Source organism: Lutra lutra, chromosome 11, assembly GCF_902655055.1.
Source record: "Lutra lutra chromosome 11, mLutLut1.2, whole genome shotgun sequence".
Lineage (NCBI taxonomy): Eukaryota > Metazoa > Chordata > Mammalia > Carnivora > Mustelidae > Lutra > Lutra lutra.
The window spans coordinates 103068517-103095514 of record NC_062288.1 but is presented as its reverse complement, the minus strand read 5'-3'; the positions used below and the strand labels follow the sequence as shown (position 1 = coordinate 103095514).

The window sequence follows — 26998 nt, the reverse complement described above, 5'->3', positions numbered from 1 at the left end:
CCCCACCCCCTCCCTCCGATGCTTCTCTTTCCTCCGTTTTTCCTAGACCTAAAAACAGTTTGGCAGAAGACACTTTTAATAACATTTTTTCTTATTAAAAATAATACAGCAACAAGCTCTCCATCTGTCCATCCGTTTGGCCTCGCCCTTCCCGGGGCTGAGGCGGGAGGGGGAAGCGCGGAGGGGCAGGCCCGGGCCGCCCTAGGTGCTGTTGGCCTGCTCTGGCTCGAACAGCGCCATGGCGAGCTGTGCCCGGGCCCCCAGCCCCTCCAGGCTGCTGAGCCGACAGCGGTGGTAGAGCTCCTCGCTGAGCCGTGGGCTGCAGTCCCGCAGCGAGAACTTCTGCACCAGCCCTGGCTCCACGGCCCGGAAGAGGTGGAGCCCTGAGAACCGGAGGAACACATCCATCACCTCCAGCCCCTCCAGGGCTTCCTCCTCTTCCTGGCCTGCCAGTTCCCCGGCCAGTCGGGCTCGGGCTGCCAGGTAGTCCGCGTTGTAGAAGCAGCCCTCCGCGGACGCCTGGCGGTCAAACCTGCCTCCGACAGAGGGGCCCCGGGCGGGGTCGGCCCCAGGAGGGGACGGGGGGTCAGGGCCGGCGCCCGGGGGCCCCGGGGCAGGCCTCTGTGGCGCCAGGGCAGGGTTGAACTCCTGGAAGTGCACCGGGAAGAAGGCCTGCCATCCCACGATGGCGTTCATTCTGCAGCGGTTGAGGACGTCTGGCCCAGGCCTGGTCCACACGGTGGCGAGGAAGAAGAGTGTGTCCACGGGGTGCTTCTTAGAGACCACGTCCATGAGCCGCACCTGGGATGGGGCCTCCGCACGCACGGCGAGCCAGGCCAGCCTGGTCCCCGGGTACCGCCGCTCTAACTCAGCCGCCGCCGCCTTCACCCCCAGGAACGGGTCTGGGGCCCCTCGGCCGCCTTCCCGAGGTCCGTAGACCAGCAGCAGGGTGAGCAGCGCGTGCTCTCGTGGCTCCAGGACCCCGGCCGCAAAGGCCTCGAGGAAAGCCAGGGCCGCAGTGGCTTCGGCCGCCAGGAGCGGCAGCACCAGCTGCACGCGGGTGGCCTCGGTGACATAGGGCATGGGCAGGATCTCCACCCGGCTCAGCGGCCGCAGCAGGCTGACCCTGCGGGCCAGGGCCCGCCGGTGGCCACGCTGCGTCACAGCTTCCAGCAGGAGGTCCAGTGTGTACTCCATGCCCCGTGCTGGGTCGAAGCGCCGGTAGCCGTTGAGCAGCCGCCGCTTCTGGAAGCGCAGGCGGGGCTGGTAGCGGCGGTTCAGCTGCTCCAAAGCCGTCTCCACGGCGTCGCCCACATCGGCCCTGCTGGCCCCTTGCAGTGGGCACTTGGGGGACCCGTCGGCACAGGAGAAGGTGTGCTGCTCTGTGAAGTAGTCCCAGCCCAGCACCTCAAATCGGGAGTGTGGTGTGAAGGGGGCTGGGAGCCCGATGGGCCAGCTCAGCCCTGCCTCGCCCTCGGGGGTCAGCACGGTCAGGTTCTGGATTTGAGCCTGGGGGGGCAGGGAGGACGCAGAGTTAGTGCCCTCTAGGGAGTCGGGGCCCGACTCGGCTCTAGCGTTCTGGGTTCTGAGCTTGGTCCTGACTCTGTCAACACGCAGCGAGGTGCCCCTGGGCTAATCACTTAGTCCCTTTTCTGTTCCTGCGTGTAAAATGCCGAAAGCATGTGAACCACACGCACCTCACACAGCCAGTGTGAGAAGGAAGAGGGGGAAATGTGCTTTTGCGGAGGTTGAAGCCCCGCAGCCTCGCTCTCTCACACCTGCAGAACACCCTCTTCAGACCGAACCTTCGCTTTCACTTGCTTTCCCTGCCTCATAACCCCTAGGATCCCCTGGAGCGTTCTTCCATGTGCTAGAAATTCGGGGACTTCCAGGCTTCTGCTTCTCCAGTGGAGGGGCACTAAAACAGCCGTGTCTAAGCACTGGACTGAGCCCCCATCCTCACAGTGCGCCTGCAAACCCTTTTCACTGCAACCAGTTGGGCTGCGAGCTTTTCTTATGGTTGACCTGGGTCCCTTCTCCTTGGAGATGTGTACACCGAGGTAGGGTCAGCCTCCTCCTACCCCACCCACCTCTTCGCTCGCTTGGGCACCCCCTGGCTGGGCACCCAGACAGGGGACGCTCCGTCTGACCGCCAGCAGCGGGCCGAGGCTCACCTGCAGCTCCTCTATCTCGCTGTACGCCCGCTCCAGCTCCAGAGCGCTGAAGCGCTTGTGAAGCCTGTACATGAGGGTTCCCTCGGAGACGGGGTGCACTGCGAAGGCACTCAGGAAGGCCGAGCTCCCCTCCTTCTCGGGGTCCCTATTTTTGGCCAGTTCAAAGGAACGGTACTGCTGCCCCTAAAGGGACCAATCAGATCAATCAAAATCACACCCTGCCTGTCCCTGCCACCCTTACCCGGACTAGCATTCACACCTGTTGCTGCCACAGAAGTGGGGAGAGCCGGAGCTCACTCTGGGGTCCTCTTAAACTTGGCCTCTCACCAGATGTGGGAAAAAAGAATGTGAAGTAGGCCATTAGGATGCCCTCTTTGCCCAAAGAACCCCACTGTTTCAAGAGAATGAAACCCATGAGCCAGAAAATGCTCCCACTACTCTGGTTTACCTTACTTCTCCAGGGCAGTGGCCACCTGGAGGACATTCCCAGATCAATTATGGCTGTGCATGTCATAAGGAGGAGGGGGCAACGGGCGGGAGGGACAGCTGGCAGGAGCTGGTGAGTAGGGACACTTTCCTATCTTGCCCAGGGGGTCCCTGACAAGTTACCACTTTTGACAGCCTGAGGATTCCAAGTTAGGGTCAGCAGCTAGGAAGGACAAAACCCCAAGTTGCTGCTGGGAGGAGCCAATAGCACCCACCCTGGAGACCAATTGCTCAGGCGCTACGAATTGTTGGGGACCGAGATTGACTTGAACGGGCTGTCACCTGGTGCTGCGAGACACAGCCGATGCCCAGAGAGTCGATGAGGCAACGGCCAAGCCACTCATCAGGACGGGCACTGAGAATGTCTCCTCGGCAGCCGTCCAGATGTGGCCGCAGTCGAAGCAGGAGACTCCGTGACAACAGGTAGCCAAAGCCCCCGTGGCAGTACCGGGCCTGCTCGCCTGCACCAATAAACTCCTCGGCTCGGCCCAAGTACAGGTCTTGGTTGATGCTGAGGTGGCCAGCGAGGGCGGCCAGGCGGGGGGCCTGTACATACGTGTCATCTTGCATGATGAAGAACCAGTCGTAGTCGGCCCCAAAGTGCGTGTGGAGATGGCGCAGGGTCTCTGACATGAGCCAGGCTGGCCGTTCGTCCCCGTGGGAGACCACCTGCATTCCTGCAGGAGTCCGTGCCCCTCGCTGCCCCGTGAAGTACAGTAATCGAGGAAAGTGGTGGGCCACCGTGCGGTTGACAGCCACAGCCAGAGTGGACAGAGTAGCCCTGGAGGTCAGGACAGCCACCAGCAACCGCTCCCGAGAGCCCAGCTCTGTCTGGATATACCGAGTCCTGCGGAGGGACCAACACGCCAAGGGTCAACTCCTTAAGCTTTAGGGGCCCAGTCTGTCCAGCACAGACGTCGCTCTGGGAATGAAGAGGAGGGACCTCCTCATCGATATGAATGAGCTACTACAGCGAGCACCCATGGACACTGGAACTCGTTTGGGGAGGGGTCTACTACGGATGGGTTATATGATTAGATGGTCAGATACATTTTCTGCCCTGCTGAAGAACATCTGACACCAATTTAACACCCACGGGGGAGACTGTCTCAAATCTGAGAAGTGAAAAATAGGAACAGACTGTGATGGGTAATAAGGCAAAGAACTGCTCTAGGAGCCCAACACGGACTATCAGTGAAGGCAGAGGCAAGGCCTTCGAGCAGCGTGGCAGTGGGGTCTGGGGACCATGGACACACACAGCTCTCACCTGAGCACCTTCTTGTAGGGCTTGTTGGGATCCCGGTAGTAGGGGACAATCCGGGGTTTGAAGTCTTCATCACTTTGATCGAGTCCAGTTCTTGAGTCTGGATCATGTGGCACTCCCGGGTCCCCCACAGCTTCCACACAAGGATCTTCTCCCTCACCCTGGATCCAGGAAACCCGCAAGAGGCTCAGGCTGCATCCCAGAGACAGCCCTAGGATGAGGGGCAGTGCTGGCCGCAGAAGAGCCAACAGGGAGCTCAGTCGCATGGTGGGAGGCCCTGCCATATGCACGCCCCAGGGGGCACGGCCTCAAGGATCGATGGGCGTCAGGCCAATAGCAGGCCTACAGTTTTAAGCAGGAAACCTGGGATCAGTGAAGTCAACGACAGAGCGAGGTGTGTTTGCTGCCAGGCCCAGCATCCCCAGAAGCGCGGGGCTGGCTTCAGTCCTCAAGGTGCCCAATTTAACCCTCAGTCTAAAGGGCAATACATATTAGAGTCAATTTCACCCACTAATGGGATTACGGTCTGTCTTCCAGAAAGAGGGAACAAAACTTAATCCTACCAAATCTAACCCAAAGAGAAGATCTACACACATCTGGAGACCTGATCTAAGTCCACACAGCAGCAGCTGATAAAGAAACGGTTGGGGAAAAGCAAAAGCTCCATGAAGAGAACAGCCCCAACCACAAGAGCCTTCATCCGTAGGCCTTTTCCAAGAGCACCTGGCTGGGGGCAGGTTTCCACTCGGCTTCCTGAAGGGGCTGCTGACCGGCTATTGAAGGGCAGCACAGGGGAAGGGCTAGGGGCCTCTTTCTACTCTACTCCTGAGTCTTGAGAAAACCCACAGCTACTAGAGTCACCCCTCCTCCCAGTCCAGAGTGGTCAGGAGCCGCTGGCATGGTGCACAGCTCTGCCCACCCACATGAGGTGGACAGACAGGGCGACTCAGCACTGAGAGCCTCTCAGAGGAGCGCGATGGCTGATGGAACCATTCTGCGGGGCAGTTCTTCTCTGAACGCCAGCTGCTGAGAGGCTGGTGCCGTCCACCTTCTTCTGAGAGGAAACAGGAAGCGAATGACAGTAACTCTGGCTGCGTAAGAGCAGTTCGGCGTCTGGTTTTACCGGGGCCCCAGGTGCCCAAGCCAAACCACCGTGGGAGGGCGAGAAGCAGCCAGAGACGCCACCGGGCTCCTGTGAAAGCAAACGGGGGCTCGGCTGGCTTCGGACGCCACCGCGGCCAGGACCAGCGCCCCTGCCCCACCTCTCAGCGATCAAAGACCAACTCTAGTCCTAGAAGGAATTTTAGCTGTTAGTCTCAAAACAGAAGTAAATGCGGCTGCGTCACGGAACTGTCGAGGAGCGGCCGGGGGACTCGGCTCGGTTTGCTCGGGCCGAGGGAATGGAGGTCGCGGCCGGGGAGGAAGGCGAAGTCCCCGTTATCGGGCCCGTCGGCGGGGCAAAGGCCCTGCCTGTGCGTGCGGGCGAGGGGCAGCAGGCACGCCCGCGTCCCACAGTGGGAGGAGGCCCTGCGGCAGGGCCGGGGAGGCGGTGGACCGGTAAAGGGCAGCCAGGTGTGGCCGACGCGGCCAGCGCCGTCCTGGGGAGCAGGGCGAGGGCGTGGGGGTGGGACCTGCCCCTGCCGACGCGAGCGGCGCCCCTGTCGCCCCTGCGGGGGGAAGGGTGGGGAAGGGGGAACAGACCCCAGTGCCCGGCCGAGGCGCCGGCTCCGCCGCTGCAGCCGCTGCCACCTCACAGCCCGGCCCGCGCCTTCCTCTTCCGCTCGCCGTCAGCCCGGGTCTCTATGGTGACCGCATCCGGTCTCTCGCCCCGCCTCCGCCCTCTGGGTGGTCTCCCCGCCCCTTCCCCCCACTGCGCAGCCGCCGAGGGGATGACGTGGCAGCCCCGCCAGGCACCCGCCCCCGAGAAGGAGCGAGCGCCCCCCTGACGCTAGTAGCCGGGGACCCGAGGGCGGGCAGCATCTCCAGCCTCAACTTTCGTCTTCCTCGGAAGTAAAATGTCCTTCGCCTCAGTGGGCGCGCCTCTGCCTCCGCCTCCTCGACGACTTCTCCCAGTGGCCTCGGAACCCCATCGTCCCCTGACGTCTTTCAGAAACGTTGTTTGCCCACCCACTTGCAGGCCGGCGTTCGAAGTGTTGAGTGAGGGACGCCTGGGTGGCTCGGTCATTTAAGCGTCTGCCTTCGGCTCAGGTCGTGATGCCAGGGTCTTGGGATCGAGTCCTGCATCCGGCTCCTTGCACAGCCGGGAGCTTGCTTCTCCCTCTGCCTGCTGCTCCTCCAACTCGTGCGTGTGTGCTCTCTCCCAAATAAATAAAATCTTTAAAAAGAAAGGAAAGGGGAGGGGAGGGAGACTTGAGTGAACAAGTGGTAGGTGAGGTGGGCATGTTCCCTGCCCTCCGGGACCTGAGGGTTGAGGGAGACACAGTAAACACACACTGACATACCAAAAATATAAACAGGTAGAAATGGAATCACAGCCTGTCATAAGTACCATTGCAGAAAGTAGAGCCCAGCGGAAAAACAGGACGGGAAGAACTAAATTAGATTGGGAATTTGGGAATGCCAAGATCAAAGATTCGGTAAGTTACGTTGGCAAAAAATGGAGAGGAGTTTTCTGGGCAAAGAGCAGAGCACAGAGGCCCTGAGAGAGGAAAGATACTGCGCCAGAGAAGAACTAGGGGGTCAGGGCCAGCTAAATCCCGATGACAGAGGAGAAAACAGCGCAACGGAGGAGAGGGCTGGCGGGGCCTTCCAAAGACCACAGCTCTGCTCGGCTGGGAAGGCACAGCCCTGATAGGCAATTTGCAAGTGTGTGGGGGCGACCCTGTCCTATGGTTGAGGGGAGGAGCCCAGAATGTTCCAAATCCTGCACTTTGCAAGACAGTGTGGCACAAGAGGAATCACCCAGCCCACGTAGCTTTCAAATGTTCTCCTAAACTTTTGTTATGTGGAAAACAACAACAACAACAACTAATCCTTGGGCCTGTGTTTTATTTTTTAAAATATTTTATTTATTTGGCAGAGAGAGCACAAGCAGTGGGAACAGCAGGGAAAGGGAGAAGCAGGCTCCCAGCTGAGCAGAAAGCCTGATGCGGAGCTCAATCCCAGGACCACAGGATCATGACCTGAGCCCAGCAGGTGCCCCAAGAGCCTTTGTTCTATATATAAAAACAAAGTAACTTTGTAGGGTTGTAATATGTGCTGAATTTTCAAGAAATGTAACTATCATGTAAATGGAAGGAAGATAATACTTTGTTTCATTCAGGAAGACTAAGAGTTACTATTTTGGAGAACTGTATTGCAGACAGTGTTCTCGTGGTGTTCAGTCTGTATTTGTACAGTCATATTCAAGGTGATCCTATATACAGGTACAAACATATGACTAATTATGTTTTCTAGCATAATGAAATAACAATTATTGGAAAGGCTCTCCTTCTGTTATGGTTAAGACACTATATATATATATATATTTTTTTTTTAATTTACGTGCATAGTTAGGTTATATTTCAAAATAGTAAAGGGGTTGTTATAAAAAAAAACAAGTTTGCTATTAGAAGAGAACATTGGGGCTGGTAGAGTTAAGAACCACCATTCTAGGAAGTATATAAGATATAAGTTACCAGCATTTGTTTTCCTTTACTGTGTTTTGGTCTTATTCTCAGTTAGACTGCAATTTGATTTCCCCTGAGCAATGGCACATAATAAGTAGTAAGTGAATGATTTGTAAGACTAGGAAGTCTAACTCTGGGAAGCAGAGTAGGGATGCTCACTTCGACTCTGGAAGATACAGGTTTCAGACCAGCATTGTCCAACAGAAATATAATGTAAGCTGTATAGGTAATTTTAAATTTTCTGGTAGTCACGTTGTTAAAAAAGCAAAAAGAAACAGTTGAAATTAATTTTACTAATATGTTTATTACATTATTAAACATACCAAAGTATAATTTCAACATGCAATCAATATAAAAAATTGAGATATTTTAATTTTTCCTCACATACAATCATTTTATTTTTTGCTTTTTTTTTTATTTTTAAATTCCAGTATTACATATAGGGTTATATAGCTTCAGGCATACAATATAGTGATTCAACAATTACATACATTACTCAATGCTTGTTATAAGTGTACTCTTCTTTTTAAAAATTAATTATTTATTTGTTTGAGAGAGAGAGATAGAGAGGGAACACAAGCAGGGAGGAGGGGCAGAGGGAGAGGGAGAAACAGACCCTGCACTGAGCAGGGAGCCCAATGTGGGACTTGATCCCAGGTCCCAGGGATCACGACCTTAGCTGGAGGCAGAGGCCCAGCCCACTGAGCCACTCAGGCACCCCTCTTTTTTTTTTTTTAAGATTCTATTTATTTATTTGAGAGAGAGAGATAGTGAGCGAGAGCATAACCAGGGTAGAGGGACACATGGATGAGGGAGAAGCAGGCTTCCTGTTGATAAAGGAGCCTGATGGGGGCTCAATGCAGGGCTCGATCCCAGAACCCCGGGATCATGACCTGAGCCAAAGGCAGATTCTTAACGATTGAGCCACCCAGGTGCCCCCTGATAAGTTTACTCTTCATCCCCTTCACCAGTCTCACCCATCTCCCCACCCACCTCCTCTCTAGTAACCACCAGTTTGTTCTCAATAGTTAAAAGTCTGGGGGTTTTGTTTGTTTGTTTGTCTCCTTTTTTCCTTTGTTCATTTATTTTGTTTCTTAAATTCCACATAGGAGTGAAATCATATGGTATTATCTTTCTCTGATTGACTTATTTCAGTTAGCATTATACCCTTGGATCCATCCATGCTGTTGCAAATGGCAAGATTTCATTCTTTTTTATGGCTGAGTAATATTCTACAGTCCATCTGTATCACATTTTCTTTATTCATTCATCTTTCTGGGGACACTTGAGTTGCTTCTGTGTCTTGGCTATTTGTAAATAATGCTGCACTAAACATAGAGGCACATATATCTTTTCGAATTAGGGTTTTTGTTTTCTTTAGGTAAATACCCAGTGTTGGAATTACTGGATTGTATCGTAATTCTACTTTGCATATTTTGAGAAACCTCTGACTGTTTTCCACAGCGGCTATACCACTTTGCATTCCCACCGACAGCCCATGAGAGTTTCTTATTCTCCACGTCCTTACCAACACTTGTTTCCTGTGTTTTTGATTTTAGCCATTCTGACAAGTGGGATGTGGTTTTGATTTGCATTTCCCTGAAGATTAGTGATGTGAAGCATCTTTCCAGGTATCTGTTGGTCATTTTCTTTGGGAAAAGTTCTGTTCATATCTTCTGCCCCTTTTAAGTTAGATTATTTGGATTTTGGGGGGTGTTGAGTTGTGTAAATTCTTTATATAGCTTACTTATTAACCCCTTATTGGATATATCATTTGCAAATATCTTCTGTGGGTTGTCTTTTTGTTTTGCTTATGGTTTTCTTTGCTGTGCAGAAGCTTTTTTATTTTGGTGTAGTCCCAATAGTTTAATTTTGCTTTTGTTTCTCTTGCTGAAGAAGGCATAGCTAGAAAAATGTTACAGCTAATGTCAAAGAGATTACTGCCTATGTTTTCTTCTAGGAATTTTATGCTTTCAAGTCTTACATTTAGGTCTTTAACCCATGCTGTGTTTATATTTGTGTATGGTGTAGGAAAGTGATCCAGCTTTTTTTTTTTTTTGCATGTGGCTGTCCACTTTTCCCAACACCATTTATTGAAGAGACCATCTTTTCCCATTGCATATTCTTGCCTCCATTGTCTCCACATGCAGTCTTTGAAATTGATGGTTATTTTACACTTACAGAACATCTCAATTCAGACTAGCCACGTTTCAAATGCTCCATGGCCATATGTGGCTAGGGACTATCACCTTGAACAACAGAGTTCCAGACCCTTTTTGGTTACTAAGGTTTCTAGGTAGTTCTGGATGAGACATTTCCTTTTTTGGGTCTCAGTTTCTTCCTATTTTACTTTATTATTATTATTTTTTAAGTAGGCTATACGCCAAATGCAGAGCTTGAACCCATGAGCCTGAGGTCAGGAATTGTATATTTTATATACAATTTATAAAATTGTATATTTTATATACAATTTTAAAATATACAATTTATATACAATAAATTGTATATTTTAAATAAAGAGCCCAGACCAAACGTTATTTCATCCAGCACTGACCTGTGGTATTTCAAACTTAACCAGTTCTTTTTTTCTCCTCTCTACCCACATCTCTCTCACTCTCCTGCCCATTTTCCCAATTCTTTCTCCCCCCATACCCAGGTCTGTTCCCTGCAAAAGATCAAAACCCTAGGTGAGAATGGCAGAACTCCTACACGGCCAACAATTTTTTCTAAGCTGTGTTGAGGAAGACTCTGCCCAGCAACTGTTGATCATGGGAAATCATGGATGTGATTGGTTGCTATGTGGGTGGCTTCAGAGAAGTCACTGGTCTTTCTCAGGCCATGCCAAGCCATTTTACAGACCAGAAAATTCCACCCTCAAATCCTGGCACCGTCTCCTACCAGAAGTGTTCTTATTAACAGCTCTGTGCTTTTGTTTCTAATATGCAAAATGTTAATAATACCCCACTCAGAGTTTGGGGGGGTGGGATAAATGGGATAGCATAAATGTAAGAGCATAATAAATGTTAGTTCTCTAACATTTAAAGAGTTAGTTCTCTAACATAATCTGTCTGTAACCACACACTTTAATGAGGCTGGGAGAGAGAGGCATATTGTCGACAGTACTCCCAAGAGGCTAAGTGCTTGGATGAGTGATTTTATGTAATCCACAACCATATATAACCTCTCTGCTTCATGAAGAAAGGTTTTGCAGGGGTGCCTGGGCGGCTCAGTAGATTAAGGGTCTGCGTTGAGACTCCGGTCATGATCTCAGGTTCCTGGGATTGAGCCCCATTGCAGGGGCTCTCTGCTCAGCAAGGAGTCTGCTTCTCCCTCTGACTGATTCTCCCCCTGCTTGTGAGCATGGGACCTCTCTCTCGGACGAATAAATAAGATTTTTTTTTTTTTTAATTTTTTTTTTTTTTTTTTTTTTTTTTTTTTTTTTTTTTAGATTTTATTTATTTGTCAGAGAGAGAGGAGAGCGAGCGAGCACAGGCAGACAGAATGGCAGGCAGAGGCAGAGGGAGAAGCAGGCTCCCCGCCAAGCAAGGAGCCCGATGTGGGACTTGATCCCAGGATGCTGGGATCATGACCTGAGCCGAAGGCAGCTGCTCAACCAACTGAGCCACCCAGGCGTCCCTAAATAAGATTTTTTAAATAAAAAGTTTTTAAAAATAAATGTTCCTTCTTAATTGTGAGTTCCCTGAGGTCAGGGAATAACTCGTCTACATTAGAGCTCCAGCATCTAGCTCTGAGCCTGACATATAATGGCCACTTAATTAGTGGAGGGTATTCTAGAAAAAGCTATCCTCAAGGTGTGAAAGCATGAAATAGCAAGGCTTACTTGAAATACAGGTAGAGTCTAGTGGAGCATCAAGTTTGAAGAGGAAAACTAGTTCCATGGTGAGAAGAGTTAGCTTTTCTTTTCTTTTCTTTTTTTTTAACTGCGGGGGTTGGGGGGCACTTTTGGAGAATGTGCTCTAAAGGGACTAAAAGCTTCATTTGCCTCTCTCTAGCTGTGTCACTGACCGTGGGGCGCCGCTAATCAGAAGCCTGGAGAAGTAACAGGGATCACGAAAGGTCTGCCTTGTATTTGAGGCTACAAATTTGGGATTTACAATGTGGGCGATGAGAAGTCCGTGAGGGATTTTAAATAGTAAGACTCAAGAGAAAAAGGGCAAGGTTACAAATCTACCTGGTGATACAACTAAACTCAGGAAAGATGTTTTTGTTTGTTTGGTTGGTTTTCGTTTTTCTTTAAACTTCAGAGCTCTTACCGCCAGACTTACACGGCTTTCACGGAATCTAACCATCCTGGAGTGCGGGGTCTACGCGGCCAAGGTTCGGGGACAACGTTCGGCACCCTCTAAAAGTGTGGTTAACACTGGACTGGCATCTAAAATCTCGGTTCCATAAAACGAGGACGTCTTGCTTTCAAAGAGGAATTCTGTTCTTCGCATCACCTCCGTCGTGACGCTCCTTCCTCGGCCCTCTCTTCCCAGTCGCCTCACTCTTCCCCCTCTTTCCTCCTCCTCCTCCCGCCGCCTCCCTCCTCTCCTCTCTCCATTGTTTCGACCCACTCCCGCCCGACGCATGCTGGGAAGTGTAGTCGCTCGCCCCGCTGTTTGAGCCGGCTGGGCGGCCCTATAAACACAGTATCGGCACAGAGCTCAACATATTTTTTGGGAGGCGGGGTAAAGCCTGGAAGGCCCAGCCCCTCATCCAAGGAGCAGTCTGGGAGTCGCAGTTTCCAGGGCCCAAAGTGGGCAGGTCGGCTGCTGGCTCCTGGACTCTAATCCCACCATCCTCGCGCATCATGATGACGTCACGCGAGCCCGCGAGGTCCCTGCGATAGGCGGTAGTTCTCGAGAAGACGTCTCTGCCCTGGCCTCCGCGACTCGAGGACAACACTTCCCAGGAGTCTGCGCGGCGGCGCGCCGACAGCCGCGCGATGCCGTGATTGGCTGGTGAGCCGGCCGCACGCGGAGGAGCCCAAGGAGCAGCTCTGTTGCGACAGAGGCCGAGCGGCGAGGCCCAGTGAGTTGGGGGAAGGGGCGCCGAGGGGAGGGTGCTGGCCGGTGAGGGGGGAGGGAAGAAGAGAAGAGGGAGGAGGGAAGGGGTCGGGATGGAGGAGGCTGCGGAGAAGAAAGGGCCCAGGGAGAGACGCTGACGGGCGGGGGCTGGGGAAAGTCCCGGGGGTGGCGAGTGAGGAGACCCGGAGGGGACTCACCGAGGGGAAGATGAGTGCGTCCCGGGAAGAAGCTGGGCCCCACGGCTCGGTGGTGTGGAGGGGGACAAGGGAGAGGAGGAATGAGGCAGATGGGAGGAGGAAGCCCGGGAAAGCGAGGCGGCCGGCTGGAGCGCCGAGCGCCAAGTTGTGGGGAAACCGGAGACGGGGACCTCTGCCGAGGGGGCAGAACCTGGTCCCTAACTGGAGGCCCTGAGAGGAGGAGCGTTTCCAGAATGAGGCAGTCCGTGAGGATTGGTGGACAAAGCCTCAGGGAAGAGATGTTAAGATTAGAAGAGCGGCCGAGGACCAGAATTGGCTTGAGACACCCTCACAAAATTTGGAGCGGCTAGGCATGGGCGGAGCAGGGTGTCCGAGGCTTGATAGGAAAATTCCTGAGCGGGATGGAGCAGGGCCCAGGCATTCTACCACAAGTTCAGGATTTTGGGGTGTTTGCCTTTCTTCAGGCTCCCTGTAAGAACAGTTTCGTGCCCCTCTGGTTCATCACCATGCCCTCTGACCTGGCCAAGAAGAAGGCAGCCAAAAAGAAGGAAGCTGCCAAAGCACGACAGCGGCCCAGAAAGGGACACGAAGAAAACGGGGACACTGTCACAGAACCACAGGTGGCAGAGGAGAAAAATGAGGCCAATGGCCGAGAGACCACAGGTGAATTGAGGGAGACGTGGGTTCCTGGGATGGTTGCTACAACCTAATGGATGCCCAGGCTGGAGTCAGAATCCTGATGCCGGCGGGCACTGGAGAGAAATGTATCTGGTGCCACCAAACTTTTCATGGTGAACCAGACTGATAGAGTTGGAGCTTGTGCCCTCTTGTTCTTGATCAGGAAAACCGAACATAAGGTTCTCACTTACCTAGTGGCAAACACATGTATGTGTGTTGTGTTCTCTTGGTGCTGTGCATGCAAGCCTGAAAAGGAGGTCAGTTCCTTGCCCTTTTCTCACTTTCCATTTCTACACATGGTGGTCGGTGTGCCCGGTTCTTTGCCACATCATATCTCTGTCCTTCCAGGGGTAGTAACTTTACCAAGAGGGAAACTTATGAATTGCATTTTTGGATTTTTTCTGGGAAAAGATGCTTTTCTGTTACTTACACTTCGGGAAGTATTTATTGAGCACGTCTGGAGTGCTAGACACCGTGCTACATACTGATGTACTTGGAACTGTCTGCTCTCTGATAACTTACAGCCCAGCTGGGGGGACATGAACAGTGTGTGATACAGAATTTTCCAGGCCCTGGGAGGTCTCATCCCAGCCTTCTTTCCTGCCCCTCTGAAAATTCCCCAAACAGACCTGGTCCAACCAGATGATTATTGTCCTTTGCCTAGCTATGACATTTTTGCCCTTATACACTAAGGTTCTAATACCACAATTTTTGTGCTGGCTGCATTTGACATTCTCTTGGGGCCCAGCTCAGGATAGCAGAACTTTCCCCATCAAACCTGACCTTTAAAATAGTACCATCCACTCTTCCCCTATGCTGTCATATAGTATTACTTTTTATGTTGTGTCTTCTGTTTCTTCATCTAAATCGTTTGATTTTTGAGTGCAGGGATCATGTTTCTTGGGTAATACTTTTTTGTAGGACTGACCTTGCAGATGGAGATACTAAGTAAATGTTTGAAGACGAGAGGAAAATTACTAATACAAGTCATAACAGATAGGAATTCAGAAAAGGGAGAGATAAAAGTGACTGAGAAGACAGAATTGAGTGGTAGGAATTGTGTCCAAAATAAGAATTATGGGAGAAAGCTGGTGCAGTAAGATCAGGCCACGTGGAAGTTTTATTCCCAGTCAGTGTAGTGGAGGATTGCCAAGTTGAAAATGATGGGAGTGAATGAGGAGGCAGGAGTTGTGATCTCTAAAATAGAGAGATGGGGTCCCCTCCAGGCAACCAGGGTGAAGCAGTGTCTGTCATCAGCTCTCTCTGGCTGAATTGGAAAGGTAGCAAAGTGAATCCTACTTGAGACTGTCGTGAATGGTTCCCATTACAAATTTCTTGTTCACTTTTGCCCCTAGGAAAATAGGATTTCCAGGGAGCCCAGCTGTGGTTTCCCCAGCTCAGTTACAGGAGAGCTTTGGTTTTCACCTTGCTTCCTCAGGCAGCTGCTGTTCTGAAATGTGACATCGGTTTTCTTTCCATTCCTCCTAAAACATTTCTTATTGTCAGGGACCCATGTCGTTTCTGCTCCCTCTCCCAAGACAGTCCTCTCTCCTGAGTTTGAGATTACTTGATGTTCCAGGTCATCATTCTCCAACCTTTACTGATTGCCACTGTCACATAGTCTGTCTTAGGTACTAGGGTATGGAAGGATCAAAATAAATATCAAAGAAAGTGACCTCTGACAGCTTAACCTTCTTTAGAATGTGACACTCTTCAAAACAGACACTGGAGTTCAGCTGGTCCTTTTGTTTGAGGAGTGAGTAGAAAGGGACTTCTTGTGAAGTCTACAGTATTCTCTTGGATGAAGTTTATTCCAGAATCCCTTTTCCATCTCTTCAGTGCTCTTCACTTTTCTTTAAGTGGCAAGTGTTTCCTGGGATGCTGTAGGCTAGGAAAATGAGGTCTGTTTTAAGTCTCTTACTTTTGAAGCTTGGAAGGTGACTTAGATCCTAGATACTGTAAACTAAAAGAAGTCAAGAGAAGAGAGTATATAGCTTTCCCTTAATTTTGATTTTCCTCTTGCCTGAGCAGATGGAATTCTAGACCAGGGATCAGCGAACTTTTTCTGTAAAGATGCAGATAGTAAATATTTGTAGCTTTGTGAGCCATATGGTCTCTAGCAGCTGTTCAGCTCTGCCATTGTAGTGGAAAGCAGCCACAGACACTCTGCAAATGATGAGTGTGGCTGTGTTCCAGTAAAACTTTATAAAAACAGGCAATTGGCCAAATCTGGCCAGCCTTTTTTTTTTTTTAAGCTACCCCCCCTCCTAAGCTAAGAATGTTTTTTTACATTTTTAAAAAATGGTTACATTTCAAATGTCTTGATTTTGCCACTTAGCCCGTAAACCCTGAAATATTTAGCATCTGGCCCTTTAAGAAAAAGTTCACTAACTGCTGATCTAGATCATAAACAACTTCTTACGCAGCATCTAGAATAGGGATTGGCATGAAGTGGAGTTGTGGGAAGCCTGATAATTCAACCACATAGAAAAGAGACTGAAAGTTCCTTCACTCAGTGAAAACAAAAACTTTGATCTCCATTCAAAAAGTATTCATCAAGCACTTATTTATAACACACTGTGCTGGGAGCTGAGGTGGATATGGAGTGCCTGCCAGGTGTCTAGAGGAGCAGTCTCTGCTCTCAGTGTTGACTCCTTGAAGGTAGAGCAGGGTTAGCCCCAGGGTGGATAATGGCACCAGCACTACTAATCACCTGACAGGATGGGGTATCCATAGTGGCCTGAGACTAACCACCACTCGCCCTCTCTCTTGGAGTTGCTGTCCCCAAGGAGAGAGCTCTCTCCATCCCTCTACCCCATCTTTATTCCTCCTGAGGACAAGCACATAGTCTTTTCGCATTCAGGGATTCTGTAAAATCACTAAGGGAACATAGGTAAGGATAACAAAGACTAAAAAAAAAAAAAAAATCAGAAAATTCCCATAGTAGTGGTACCTCATGTGTAATTCCTGACTCCTTCCTGAAAAGGTAAATGAATAGCCTTATTTTCTTTTGGAAGAAGCTTACCAGGACTCCCTCTGCCCCCATTTCTGTCCATTTCAGTAATACTTCAAGGTGGGCACCTGGTGGCTCATTCGGTTGGGCATCTGCTTTCAGCTCAGGTCATGATCCCAGAGTCCTGGGATCGAGCCCCACATTGGGCTCCCTGCTCAGTAGAGACCCTGTCTCTCCCTCTCCTTCTGCTGCTCTGTCTGGTTATGCTTTCTCACTCTATCAATCAATAAATAAAATCTTAAAAAAATAATACTTCAAGGGCACTTTCCTTTCTGTAAAGGTACTAGAGTGACATAGGTGAGATCACCTGGTTCAAATTCTGGCTCTGTCACTAACTGGTTTTTTGGGGTTTTTTGTTTGTTTGTTTGTTTTTACTAACTAGATTTTTTTCACCTTGGCTGTGTAATTTAACCTCTTCATTATAAAAGACGTTATAAGTATATACCTTAGGAATTAAGAATTGTAATTGTGTTGTAAGAATGTGTTGTAAGAATTAAGTTATATGGAGAATGATGATACAGCACAGTCTCGGGCACAGAGTAAACTCAACATTGATTAGCCAATAATATTAATCACTCTTCCCAGGTTAAAGATGTACTCATGCCTGAAAAACCACAGAGGCACAACAGCTCGTGGTCAGTGTGCATCTCTGAAACCCTCCAGATTTGGGAACATCTGGTTATCCCAGCCTTGGCTCTGCGTGTGTTGATCTCTTTTTTTTTTTTTTAAAGATTTTATTTATTTATTTGAGAGAGACAGTGAGAGAGAGCATGAGCGAGGAGAAGGTCAGAGAGAGAAGCAGACTCCCCGCGTAGCCAGGAGCCCGATGCGGGACTCGATCCCGGGACTCCAGGATCATGACCTGAGCCGAAGGCAGTCGTCCAACCAACTGAGCCACCCAGGCGTCCCTGTGTTGATCTCTTTATGCGTTTTCTCACACTGGTCCCTTTTCCACTGCTTAGAAGCATATGTGAAATATGGAATTCCACTAGGTCATGGAATAAGAGAATTGTACTTCTGTAGTTTCTGCTTTCTTTTGGGTTTTAGGAATGAATCTTTTAACATATATATATGAAGGAAAATTGGGAGTTCTAGCCGTTCCCCTCATGCATTTATGTTGTTTAACAAGAGGTGTTAGAATTAAAAGAACAAGTTGTGAGGGAAAAAAATAGCCCATGAAAGGAGGGTATTAGGATACATCTATATACAACGTATACACTCTGTAAAGCTTGTGAAACATCTGCGTGAGCTCCACTTGATCTTGAACCCAGGTCCTGCAGGGCGTGCCTTTTTCAGCCTTATGGGCCTTCGTATGGTAACATCTGGTCACCTAAGTAAGGGGCAGAGACCACCAGTGCCCAAACAGGGACTTGAACCCTGGACCCTCAGTTCAAAAGTTTGATTCTCTACTAACTGAGCTGTCTGAATGCTCTTTGAGTGCAAGGGCGGGGTCTGTCTTACCCTTTTCCCAACTTCTTTTCTGTCTGCAGAAGTGGATTTGCTGACCAAGGAGCTAGAGGACTTTGAGATGAAGAAAGCTGCTGCTCGAGCTGTCACTGGTGTCCTTGCCTCTCACCCCAACAGTACCGACGCCCACATTATCAACCTCTCCCTCACCTTTCATGGTCAAGAGCTGCTCAGTGACACCAAACTGGAATTGAACTCAGGCCGACGTTATGGCCTCATTGGCTTAAATGGAATTGGTGAGGCCCTTGGAAGGCAAGGTGGGAGGTGTCTCTCCTTGGCTCGCCTGTCACTCAGCAAGTATTTACTTAGCACCAGCTATGTGCAAAGCAAGGAGTTTACAGTATGGGTGGGAGACCACATATGTCCAGGGAAAAGGAACTAGCAGTACAGAGCAGTATGTGGTAAGTACCACAGGAGGAGTTACAGACCGTAGGTGCTGGAGAAGTGGGTGGGGGGGCAGCAGTGGCAGTGTGTGAGGCCACTGTAGGTGAACCGACTTCACGGAGGAGGGGTGGGACACGCATTGGAGGAAAGTCGGAAAGGCAGCCCCAGAAAGCAGCGGGGGCGGGGGTAATTAATAGTAGGATTTGAATATATGAAAGGAAGGAAGGAAGGAAGGGACTAAAAAAAATGGTGAGGTCATGGTTTGGCTGGAGTGGAGGAACGGATAGAGGGGACTCAGACCAACCTGTGCTGAGTGTCCTCTTCCCCTTCTTTGCCCGCTCTCCTCAGGAAAGTCCATGCTGCTCTCTGCTATTGGGAAACGGGAAGTGCCCATCCCTGAGCACATTGACATCTACCATCTGACTCGGGAGATGCCCCCTAGTGACAAGACACCCTTGCAGTGTGTGATGGAAGTCGACACGGAGCGGGCCATGCTGGAGAGGGAGGCCGAGCGGCTGGCTCACGAGGATGGTAGGGCTCCAGACCTAGGGGTGGGGGTGGACCTCCTCCCAGGGAAGGCCCAGGGAGCCTCACAAGCCATTCACTGCCCACAGCGGAGTGTGAGAAGCTCATGGAGCTCTACGAGCGACTGGAAGAGCTGGATGCCGACAAGGCGGAGATGAGGGCCTCACGGATCTTGCATGGACTGGGTTTCACTCCTGCCATGCAGCGCAAGAAGCTGAAAGACTTCAGTGGTGGCTGGAGAATGAGGGTTGCCCTTGCTAGGTGGGTTCCTTCCTCCTCCTCTACCGTCTGTAGCTCCCCATTTCCCTCAGGGTTGAACGCTTACTCTGGTAGAACTTGAGAACAGAGGCCAGTGGTCAGTAACAAGACACGACTTCAGCGGGATGGAGAGGGGTGGTATGCTTGGGCTAATGAGAGCTTCCCGCCTGAAGAGATCTTTGTTGGGTTTCTGGCAGTGTTTGGGAATCCTAGATCAACCCTAGGTAAAATGGTAAAGTAGGTCCATTTCTTTCTTCCTGACTCCCATCCGTTTTTGTGTCTCAGTCCTTCTGATCCTTGCTCTATATAGAGATAAAATATTAGGCAGTTATTAAGAACTTGGTCCTTACCTCTTATGACCTGGACCCAAAGTGAGCTTGTAGAGACCATCATTCCCTCAGCAGTTCCCCCAGAAAGTCTCCTGTTAAATAGGTGTTTCCCTCACCCCACAGTTCCTTGTCAGGGGAGTTGGTGAGGTTTGGGGCACTGCTTTAGCAAGGCTGCCTGTGCGTTCCATGTGAGCCATGGTTCCAGGTGAGAGCAAGGATTAGCTACCTCTGGTTCCCCTAAGGAGCTCTTAGAAGTACAGATTTCCTGGCCTCTTCTTCACATCTGTCCAGTTGGAATACTGGCATTTGGTGCCCAGAAATCTTATTACTAAAAAGCTCTGCACTCTGGTGACTGCGGGTCTAGGAAGCGGTGCTGTCCCCTCGCTCTTGCTGACTTGAGATTCCACCTAAGAAGAGAACATTTTCTGGCCTCCTTGCTAAAGTCCGGCAACCCCATCAGATAGCTTTAGCTTGAATACTTTCTGCCTTCATAATTGATATCCTCTATCTTTTTGTCTTCCCGATGGTCATTAACTTCAGCGTAAAAGACTTTCCAGACTTGTAAGGACTTTGACAACCTTGTCCTCAAACTGTGCCATCCTCGGGCTTCTCAGCCCTGTTTTCTGCCCTTTCATCTCAGCTCTGGTTTCTCTCCTGGTTCTCCCCTTTCCTCGAAGGCACAGAACCTAGAAGAGGTTTTAGGACTGAGGTCAGGCCTGACCAGGGTTGTAGATAGAAGGCAAGGCAGGGTCCTCCTGTGTAGCCCCCAGCAGACTGAAGGCAGTCTATCTCCTTTCCTGTTCTTCAGAGCCCTCTTCATTCGCCCCTTCATGCTGCTCCTGGACGAGCCGACCAACCACCTGGACCTCGATGCCTGTGTGTGGTTGGAAGAAGAATTAAAGACGTAAGGGGCTGGGGCTGAGGGTTGGGAGTGGTCAGGTTCTGGAAGGGGGGAGTTGAGCAGAGTCTAAAGGAAATGAATGGCTGGAAACTGCAGGGATAGGAGAGCAGGGGGAAAAGGAACTAATGCCAGGCCGGTTGGAGGCCAGATTGGAAAAACGTTAAGCACCTTTAGTGCAGACCGTTTCGTTTGATTGGTTGTTTTTAGTCTGAAATGTGCCCGTTGTTTTTCTTTAACTTTCTTGGTTCTTCGCATTTGAAATACAACACCTTTGTACTTCAGACGTGTCTTCAGATAGTATTTTCCTCTTAACCATATTTCTATGCCTCACGTAAAGAGGGGACTCCCACTTAACGATCACAATAGTGTGACATATGGCTAAAGAGCTGAATAATTGGAATATTGTCCCAGCTCTGAGGACAGGCTGTTAGTGGTCTCTGCCATGACTTGGTATCATCTTTTAAAAAGCAGAGTATTGTGATTTTTATCGCACCTGTTCAGTTCTGCCCACCCACCTATTAGAGATACTTATGGATTTGTTTGTGGACATACATTTATTTTACCATCATGTTAAATTACCATCTCTGCTCCATTCTGCTGAAAATTAGAAGATTGATGAAACTCAGACTGAAAGGCATCAAAGTGTCATGATAGTGGATTGTACGCTGGTGGCCTGGCTGGTTGCTGGGAGCCAGGAATGGGCTGTAAAATCTAAAGGGTGCTCCAGAGTAAGGATGGCAAAAGACGAAGGGTTTCTGGGTCTCTCTGCTCCGCTGTTGTGAACCAGCACAGTTTTGAGCACCTCCCTGACTGGTTTTCTCTGGCTTTACAGTTTTAAGCGCATCCTGGTCCTCGTCTCCCATTCCCAGGACTTTCTGAATGGCGTCTGTACCAACATCATTCACATGCACAACAAGAAGCTGAAGTATTACACGGTGAGTAGGCCCCAGCTTCTCCACAGCAACCTCTGTGCTTATCAGCTCCTTAAAGCTCTCCTTTAAAAAAAAAAAAAAAAAGCAACATTTAGTAGCCCTTTTCTACCTATTGCTATAAAAAGATGTGGACAAGGAGTTCTGCAGCCTGTTCTATTTTAGTCTGAAAGTAGTTGTGCTCAGGTTGTAGGCCATCGACTGGCAGCCTGTGTACGTGGTGTGTGTTTGCCTTATGGTAAGAAGGTTGGCTTCTCATGGTGCCCAGGCAGGCCCTGTCGCTCCCTGCCTTCTTGAATGACTACTTAACTCTGCTTCACGACAGCACTTTTACCCCACCTTCCATGAAGAATGGGAGTCAGGATCTCAACAGCCCACTTGTCTGCCTTTCTTTTTCATTTTCTGTATTTCAAAAAAAGAAAGGAGTCCTTTGCATTCATACTTACACTCATGGTGGGAGTATTAACAATTTCTTATGTAGCCTGCCAGAGATTCCATGTACACTTGCAAGGATTTTAGAAAATTTCCTATATACATATCAGAGCTGTAATGTTAATAGTTGTTCTCTTTTGTAGGTTGCTTTTATATTTTTATATATCTTATACTACTTTCCACATGAATACGTATAGAATAACCTCATTCTTTTCAGTAATTGCATGATATTGTGTAGCTATCTAGTAGCTTACTTGTCAGGCCCTTTTTGATGAATATTTAGGTTGAGTCCAACTTTTTACACGTAGAAACCATGACAGTCCAACTGTGCTGTTTGCTAGGTCCTCAATCTGATTGGTCTGCTGTCTTCCTTTCTGGGTGCAGTTTCTGTAGCCCACATAGGGCTTCATCCTCAAAGCAGGGTGGGGAGCAGTAGGAGGTGCTCTTGGAAGGCTGTGAGCCTCGTGATGTCCGTACGGCCAGGACCACTGCCAGCGCCGTGGGTGTCTTTATGGCTAACCCGAGGGTTTGCTCTGCAGTCCTGCGCTGGCTAAGCTAAGAGTGAAAGGCACACAGTTTGAAAGAGCTCAGATTCTGGGTTAGGGTATGCTCTGTTAACATACTTCCTCTTGGGGCGCCTGGGTGGCTCAGTGGGTTAAGCCGCTGCCTTCAGCTCAGGTCATGATCCCAGGTCCTGGGTTCGAGCCCCGCATCGGGCTTTCTGCTCAGCAGGGAGCCTGCTTCCTCCTCTCTCTCTGCCTGCCTCTCTGCCTACTTGTGATTTCTCTCTGTCAAATAAATAAATAAAATCTTTAAAAAAAAAAAAAAATACTTCCTCTTTCCCTACCGCACGGTCTTATAGCCAGGACCAAGTCCAATGCCATCCCGTACCCCCCTAAACCCTGAGAGCCGGGAGCGAGGTTAAAGCTGCCTGCCTTGCCTGGGACATTTCTCTGCAGGGTAATTATGACCAGTACGTGAAGACACGGCTGGAGCTGGAGGAGAACCAGATGAAGAGGTTTCACTGGGAGCAAGACCAGATTGCGCACATGAAGGTAGAGCTGAGATCATGTTCTCCAGGAGAGTTGGATGAGGGTGTCTGGGGAATTTGGGGGAGCGGGAAGTCAGAAGACGTTGTCATCAGTATTTACCCCACATTTAAAATGAGTTGTTTGGCACTTGCCCGTACTCCAAGCCCCCTTTCTGGTCTCTTTCAGAACTACATTGCTAGGTTTGGTCATGGCAGTGCCAAGCTGGCCCGGCAGGCCCAGAGCAAGGAGAAAACACTACAGAAGATGATGGCATCGGGACTGACAGAGAGGGTTGTGAGTGACAAGGTAGGGTCCGCTTGGGTAAAGTTAGTGGCCTACAGTGTGGTGGATAGGACACAACCTAACTTGATAAGCACCATCTCCTCTTTCTAGACACTGTCGTTTTATTTCCCACCGTGTGGCAAGATTCCTCCACCTGTCATTATGGTGCAGAATGTGAGCTTCAAGTATACAAAAGATGGGGTGAGTACTCCCTGTGTGTTCGGGAGCCTGGGGTGCATTTTATAAGATAAGCATCAACTGGCTGGGAGAGTCTGCTGCTCTTTGCTGAACCCGCCTGCTAACTCGTGCGGTCACAGGCTGTTTCAGGTGTGGTAGCTCAGGCGCCGCATCCAGGCTCTCACAGCGGCCCCTCTTCAAGTACTTGGGAGGAAAACTGCTCAGCTGAGTTGGTGGGTGAAGCGTTGGGGTCTGCTGTGAGAGCTGCCTTCCTCCTCCACACTCCTACCTCCTCTGGTGGTGACTGGGGACGTGGCGGGGTTGATCTGCCAGCCAGATGGGTGGGTAACCTAGCCTCATGTTCCTTTCTCTCTCACACCCACCTCAGCCTTGCATCTACAACAATCTAGAATTTGGTATCGATCTCGATACGCGAGTGGCTCTGGTGGGGCCCAACGGAGCAGGGAAGTCGACTCTTCTGAAGCTGCTGACTGGAGAGGTACGGTGCCGAGTTGGGGTGTGGGATTTCGAAGAGCAGGTACTTAATGTGTGTGCGGAAGAGGGAGGGGTTCGGGGCCATTACGCGTGAAGGGGCGAGCACGCCGGTGGTGAGTGAGCCGCTGGCGGCCAGTGAGCTGGCTTCCGGGGTGGGGGTTGTTGTCACCGGCAGTGCTGAAGTTTGGAGCTGTTTTCTCAGAGGGAGGGAAGGAAGGAGGATCTGTGAGTGTGAGAGTATGAGAGAAAACATGCGTCTCAACATTTTTCCTGTTTTTCAGTTAGAGCCTTTAGAGGAACATGTGCATTTAGAGATAATGTTTTTGTTTGAGAAAACCTATGTTGTGAGTGTGTCCAAGTCCTTTGTTTTATAGGTGGTGCATTCTGTAGTAGGTATTTAATGACTAAGTAGACTGTGTCCTATGTATCTTTGGTTCGCTAGAGAACATCTGTTTCAGTGTAACTTCCTAAATATTTTTAGCATGGCCAGATTAGCAGTCTGTGAGGGGTCTAGATTCTGTTTAGGAAGTTAGGCATCTTCAGTGAACATATGCTTATTTTCCTGCTCTGCCCGTGTCTGCTTCGGACCGAGTTTCCCTTTCTGTGTGCTTATCTTTCCACCTAATTCTCTTCTTTCTAGCTACTACCCACAGATGGGATGATCCGAAAACACTCTCATGTCAAGATAGGGCGTTACCATCAGGTAAAGGCCAAGCCTTGGGGTACGGGGTGGTGACCAGGCTGTGGGAATGGGGCTGCATGAGACCAAGTCAGCTTTTGCCTGCTTCTCCTGAAATCTTGAACAGGTGCCTGGGCAGAGGCAGAGTTACTCAGCAGTTAACCCAGCAGGGTTCCTTTTGAAGTGGAACGCCAAGCACATCTGAGTGGATTCTTTTTTCCTGTAGCATTTACAAGAGCAGCTGGACTTAGACCTTTCACCTTTGGAGTACATGATGAAGTGTTACCCCGAGATCAAGGAAAAGGAAGAAATGAGGAAGATCATTGGTCGATATGGTCTCACTGGGAAACAGCAGGTCAGCAGAGCAGCCTCAGATAACTGGGAGATCGGGCTGTGTGGTCAGGGAACACTGTCCTGGTGACCTGGGGTTGGGAGCTATCCCCAAAGTCGCTTCCCTTTTTTTTTTTTTCCCCTTAAAGTAGGTTCCACACCCAGAGTGGGGCTTGAACTCACAACCCTGAGATCAAAAGTTGTATACTTTACTGAAAAGTGTCTCCCTTTGATTCCAGCATCCAAGAGAACCCACTAGCTTTCTTTTGCCCTAGGTCATATGTATTTTAGTGTTCATGTCATCTTGTGGGGGAGGGGCAGGGACAGCATGCTAGTCTCTGACATGTCCTGGCCCCAGACCAACAAGATAAACCATAGTGCTTGAGGGCAAGCGAAACTGGAACCTAGAAAACGAGTTCCTGGGTTCAGGTCTGGATTGAGGACCCACCAGATTGTTCCAATTAGTTACAGTTTAAGTGGTGAGAGAGCAAGAGGGATGGCCTTAGTAATGGCAGGGGCTTCAGGCTTCCACGTTTATCGCTACAGGCCTTGAGAGACTGGTAGCCGTGTCACCATCTCACTCTGTAACCTTGGGTCTTCCCTTTTCGTAGATTGGTGATAACATTAATGGAGAAGTGGGGGGAGGGGGACTCATGCTCCTGTGGTGGGAGTAACAGCAAATTCTATGAATGTCATGATTCTACTCAGGTGAGCCCAATTCGGAACCTGTCTGATGGGCAGAAGTGCCGAGTGTGTCTGGCTTGGCTGGCCTGGCAGAACCCCCACATGCTCTTCCTGGACGAGCCCACTAACCACCTGGATATCGAGACCATCGACGCCCTGGCTGATGCCATCAATGAGTTTGAGGGTGGTATGATGCTGGTCAGCCACGATTTCAGACTCATTCAGCAGGTGAGGCCCCTGGCTGGAGCGGGAGTCAGAGCAGATGGCGTCCAGGAGAAGGTTGGGTAGAATGGTCATGGCGTGGGGTGGGGGGGGGCACTTAATACATTTTTATTGGATGTAGGAAAAGGTCTTGGTGTAAACAGGGTGATGAAGACCAGATCTTATGGCTGAGAAACTTAAGAGATTCTTAGTGGAAATACTTCATGTTTTTCAGTAGTGATTTGGGAATGTTAGCCCATTTGGCAGTTAGCCAGAACTGGTGAGGGAGCTGGGTGGAGAGCAGGGTGCTTTGCTATTGCCCCAAGATTCTTTATTTTTTTATTTTTTTAAGATTTTATTTATTTATTTGGCAGAGCGAGAGATCACAAGTAGGCAGAGAGGCAGGCACGGGGGGAGGGAGGGGGAAGCAGGCTCCCCGCTGAGCAGAGAGCCCGATGTGGGGCTCGATCCCAGGATTCTGAGATCATGACCTGAGCCGAGGCAGAGGCTTAACCCACTGAGCCACCCAGGCACCCCATGCCCCAAGATTCTTTAGCACAGAAATAGTATTATACTAAGGAGGATTTGGATTAGTCAAAGGGTTACCACCAGTCACTGCTGGAAAAGCTGCTGGTCCTTTCCCTGAAGCTTCGGAAAAGATGCGGTGGAAAAAAGGGAGCTGGGAGGGAAGCCTCTCAAAGGATCTAAGCCCTGCTGGGGAATGGAGATGAGGAGACACAGCAGATCTTGGCTTGGAAGGCTTTGAACCTGCTAGCTATAGCACCCTGGGTTCGGCCTCACAAAGCACCTCAAGAGGGTGAAACTGAGCTAGATATGGGGCCGGGCAGGGGGGCTCTTCCTGGATTCGCCTGACCGTAGTCTTCTGGGCGGGGACAGGGAGTGCTGGCCAGGATTACTAAGCCGAAAATTTGCCTTCTAGGTTGCACAGGAAATCTGGGTCTGTGAGAAGCAGACAATCACCAAGTGGCCTGGAGACATCCTGGCCTACAAGGAGCACCTCAAGTCCAAGCTTGTGGGCGAAGAGCCCCAGCTCACCAGGAGGACCCACAATGTGTGAGCCCCTGCCGGGCTGGGCTGGGCCTCTGGGGCCACACTCCGGCATTGCTGCAATGACCCCCCACCCCACCCCACCTGCCTTAGCTGCACTCCGTGATCTTATCTACAGCTGGACAGTACCTGTCCGTTTCCTGTCCTTCCAGTTACTTTTGTCCATGTCTGGACTCTGCTGGCTCTTCAGCCGGCTCCTTGCTGGTTACTGACCTGATAGTGATGCAGCCAGAGGCACCTGAGGGTTAGCCCAAGGGCCCACATCCTGGGCTGGCCTGTGGAAGAGCTTAGGGTCCTCGTTTTCTGGGTTTTGGTGATGTTGGAGGAGTACCCCCCAGCCCACCGCCCCCATTCC

At 50.2% G+C, this 26998-nt stretch overlaps 2 protein-coding genes across 3 annotated transcripts; one reads left to right on the top strand and one right to left on the bottom strand.

The window, feature by feature from the left end:
- Positions 1-54: 54 nt before the first annotated feature.
- Positions 55-5763, bottom strand: CHPF2 (chondroitin polymerizing factor 2). The gene is made up of 5 exons (XM_047694665.1): positions 5626-5763; positions 3928-5116; positions 2943-3507; positions 2175-2357; positions 55-1509 (listed from the first exon to the last, which is right to left on the bottom strand). The coding sequence occupies exons 2-5, from the start codon at positions 4206-4208 to the stop codon at positions 202-204; spliced, it is 2337 nt and encodes a 778-aa protein (XP_047550621.1). The 5' UTR covers positions 4209-5116; positions 5626-5763; the 3' UTR covers positions 55-201.
- Positions 5764-12453: 6690 nt separating this feature from the next.
- On the top strand, positions 12454-26792 carry ABCF2 (ATP binding cassette subfamily F member 2). Of its 2 annotated transcripts, none has more exons than XM_047695445.1 (15): positions 12454-12587; positions 13245-13443; positions 17962-18174; positions 18671-18853; positions 18937-19108; positions 20243-20338; positions 21168-21270; positions 22656-22751; positions 22914-23033; positions 23121-23210; positions 23575-23685; positions 24322-24384; positions 24587-24715; positions 25399-25602; positions 26516-26792. In XM_047695445.1, the coding sequence occupies exons 2-15, from the start codon at positions 13287-13289 to the stop codon at positions 26651-26653; spliced, it is 1875 nt and encodes a 624-aa protein (XP_047551401.1). In that variant the 5' UTR covers positions 12454-12587; positions 13245-13286; the 3' UTR covers positions 26654-26792. The 2 variants fall into 2 exon arrangements, with proteins under 2 accessions (XP_047551401.1, XP_047551402.1); XM_047695446.1 differs by lacking the exon at positions 12454-12587 and adding an exon at positions 12681-12698.
- The last annotated feature ends 206 nt before the right edge of the window (positions 26793-26998 follow it).

Bases quoted from the DNA above. Each gene is read 5' to 3' on its own strand.
- CHPF2 (XM_047694665.1), bottom strand. From the start codon at position 4,208: ATGGCAGGGCCTCCCACCATGCGACTGAGCTCCCTGTTGGCTCTTCTG. The intron at 3,508-3,927 runs GTGAGAGCTGTG...GTCCCTCCGCAG, and splicing joins CCCTACAAGAAGGTGCTCAG to GACTCGGTATATCCAGACAG. The intron at 2,358-2,942 runs GTGACAGCCCGT...TGGTCCCTTTAG, and splicing joins GCTGTGTCTCGCAGCACCAG to GGGCAGCAGTACCGTTCCTT.
- ABCF2 (XM_047695445.1), top strand. From the start codon at position 13,287: ATGCCCTCTGACCTGGCCAAGAAGAAGGCAGCCAAAAAGAAGGAAGCT. The intron at 13,444-17,961 runs GTGAATTGAGGG...TTCTGTCTGCAG, and splicing joins CAATGGCCGAGAGACCACAG to AAGTGGATTTGCTGACCAAG. The intron at 20,339-21,167 runs GTAAGGGGCTGG...CTGGCTTTACAG, and splicing joins TTGGAAGAAGAATTAAAGAC to TTTTAAGCGCATCCTGGTCC.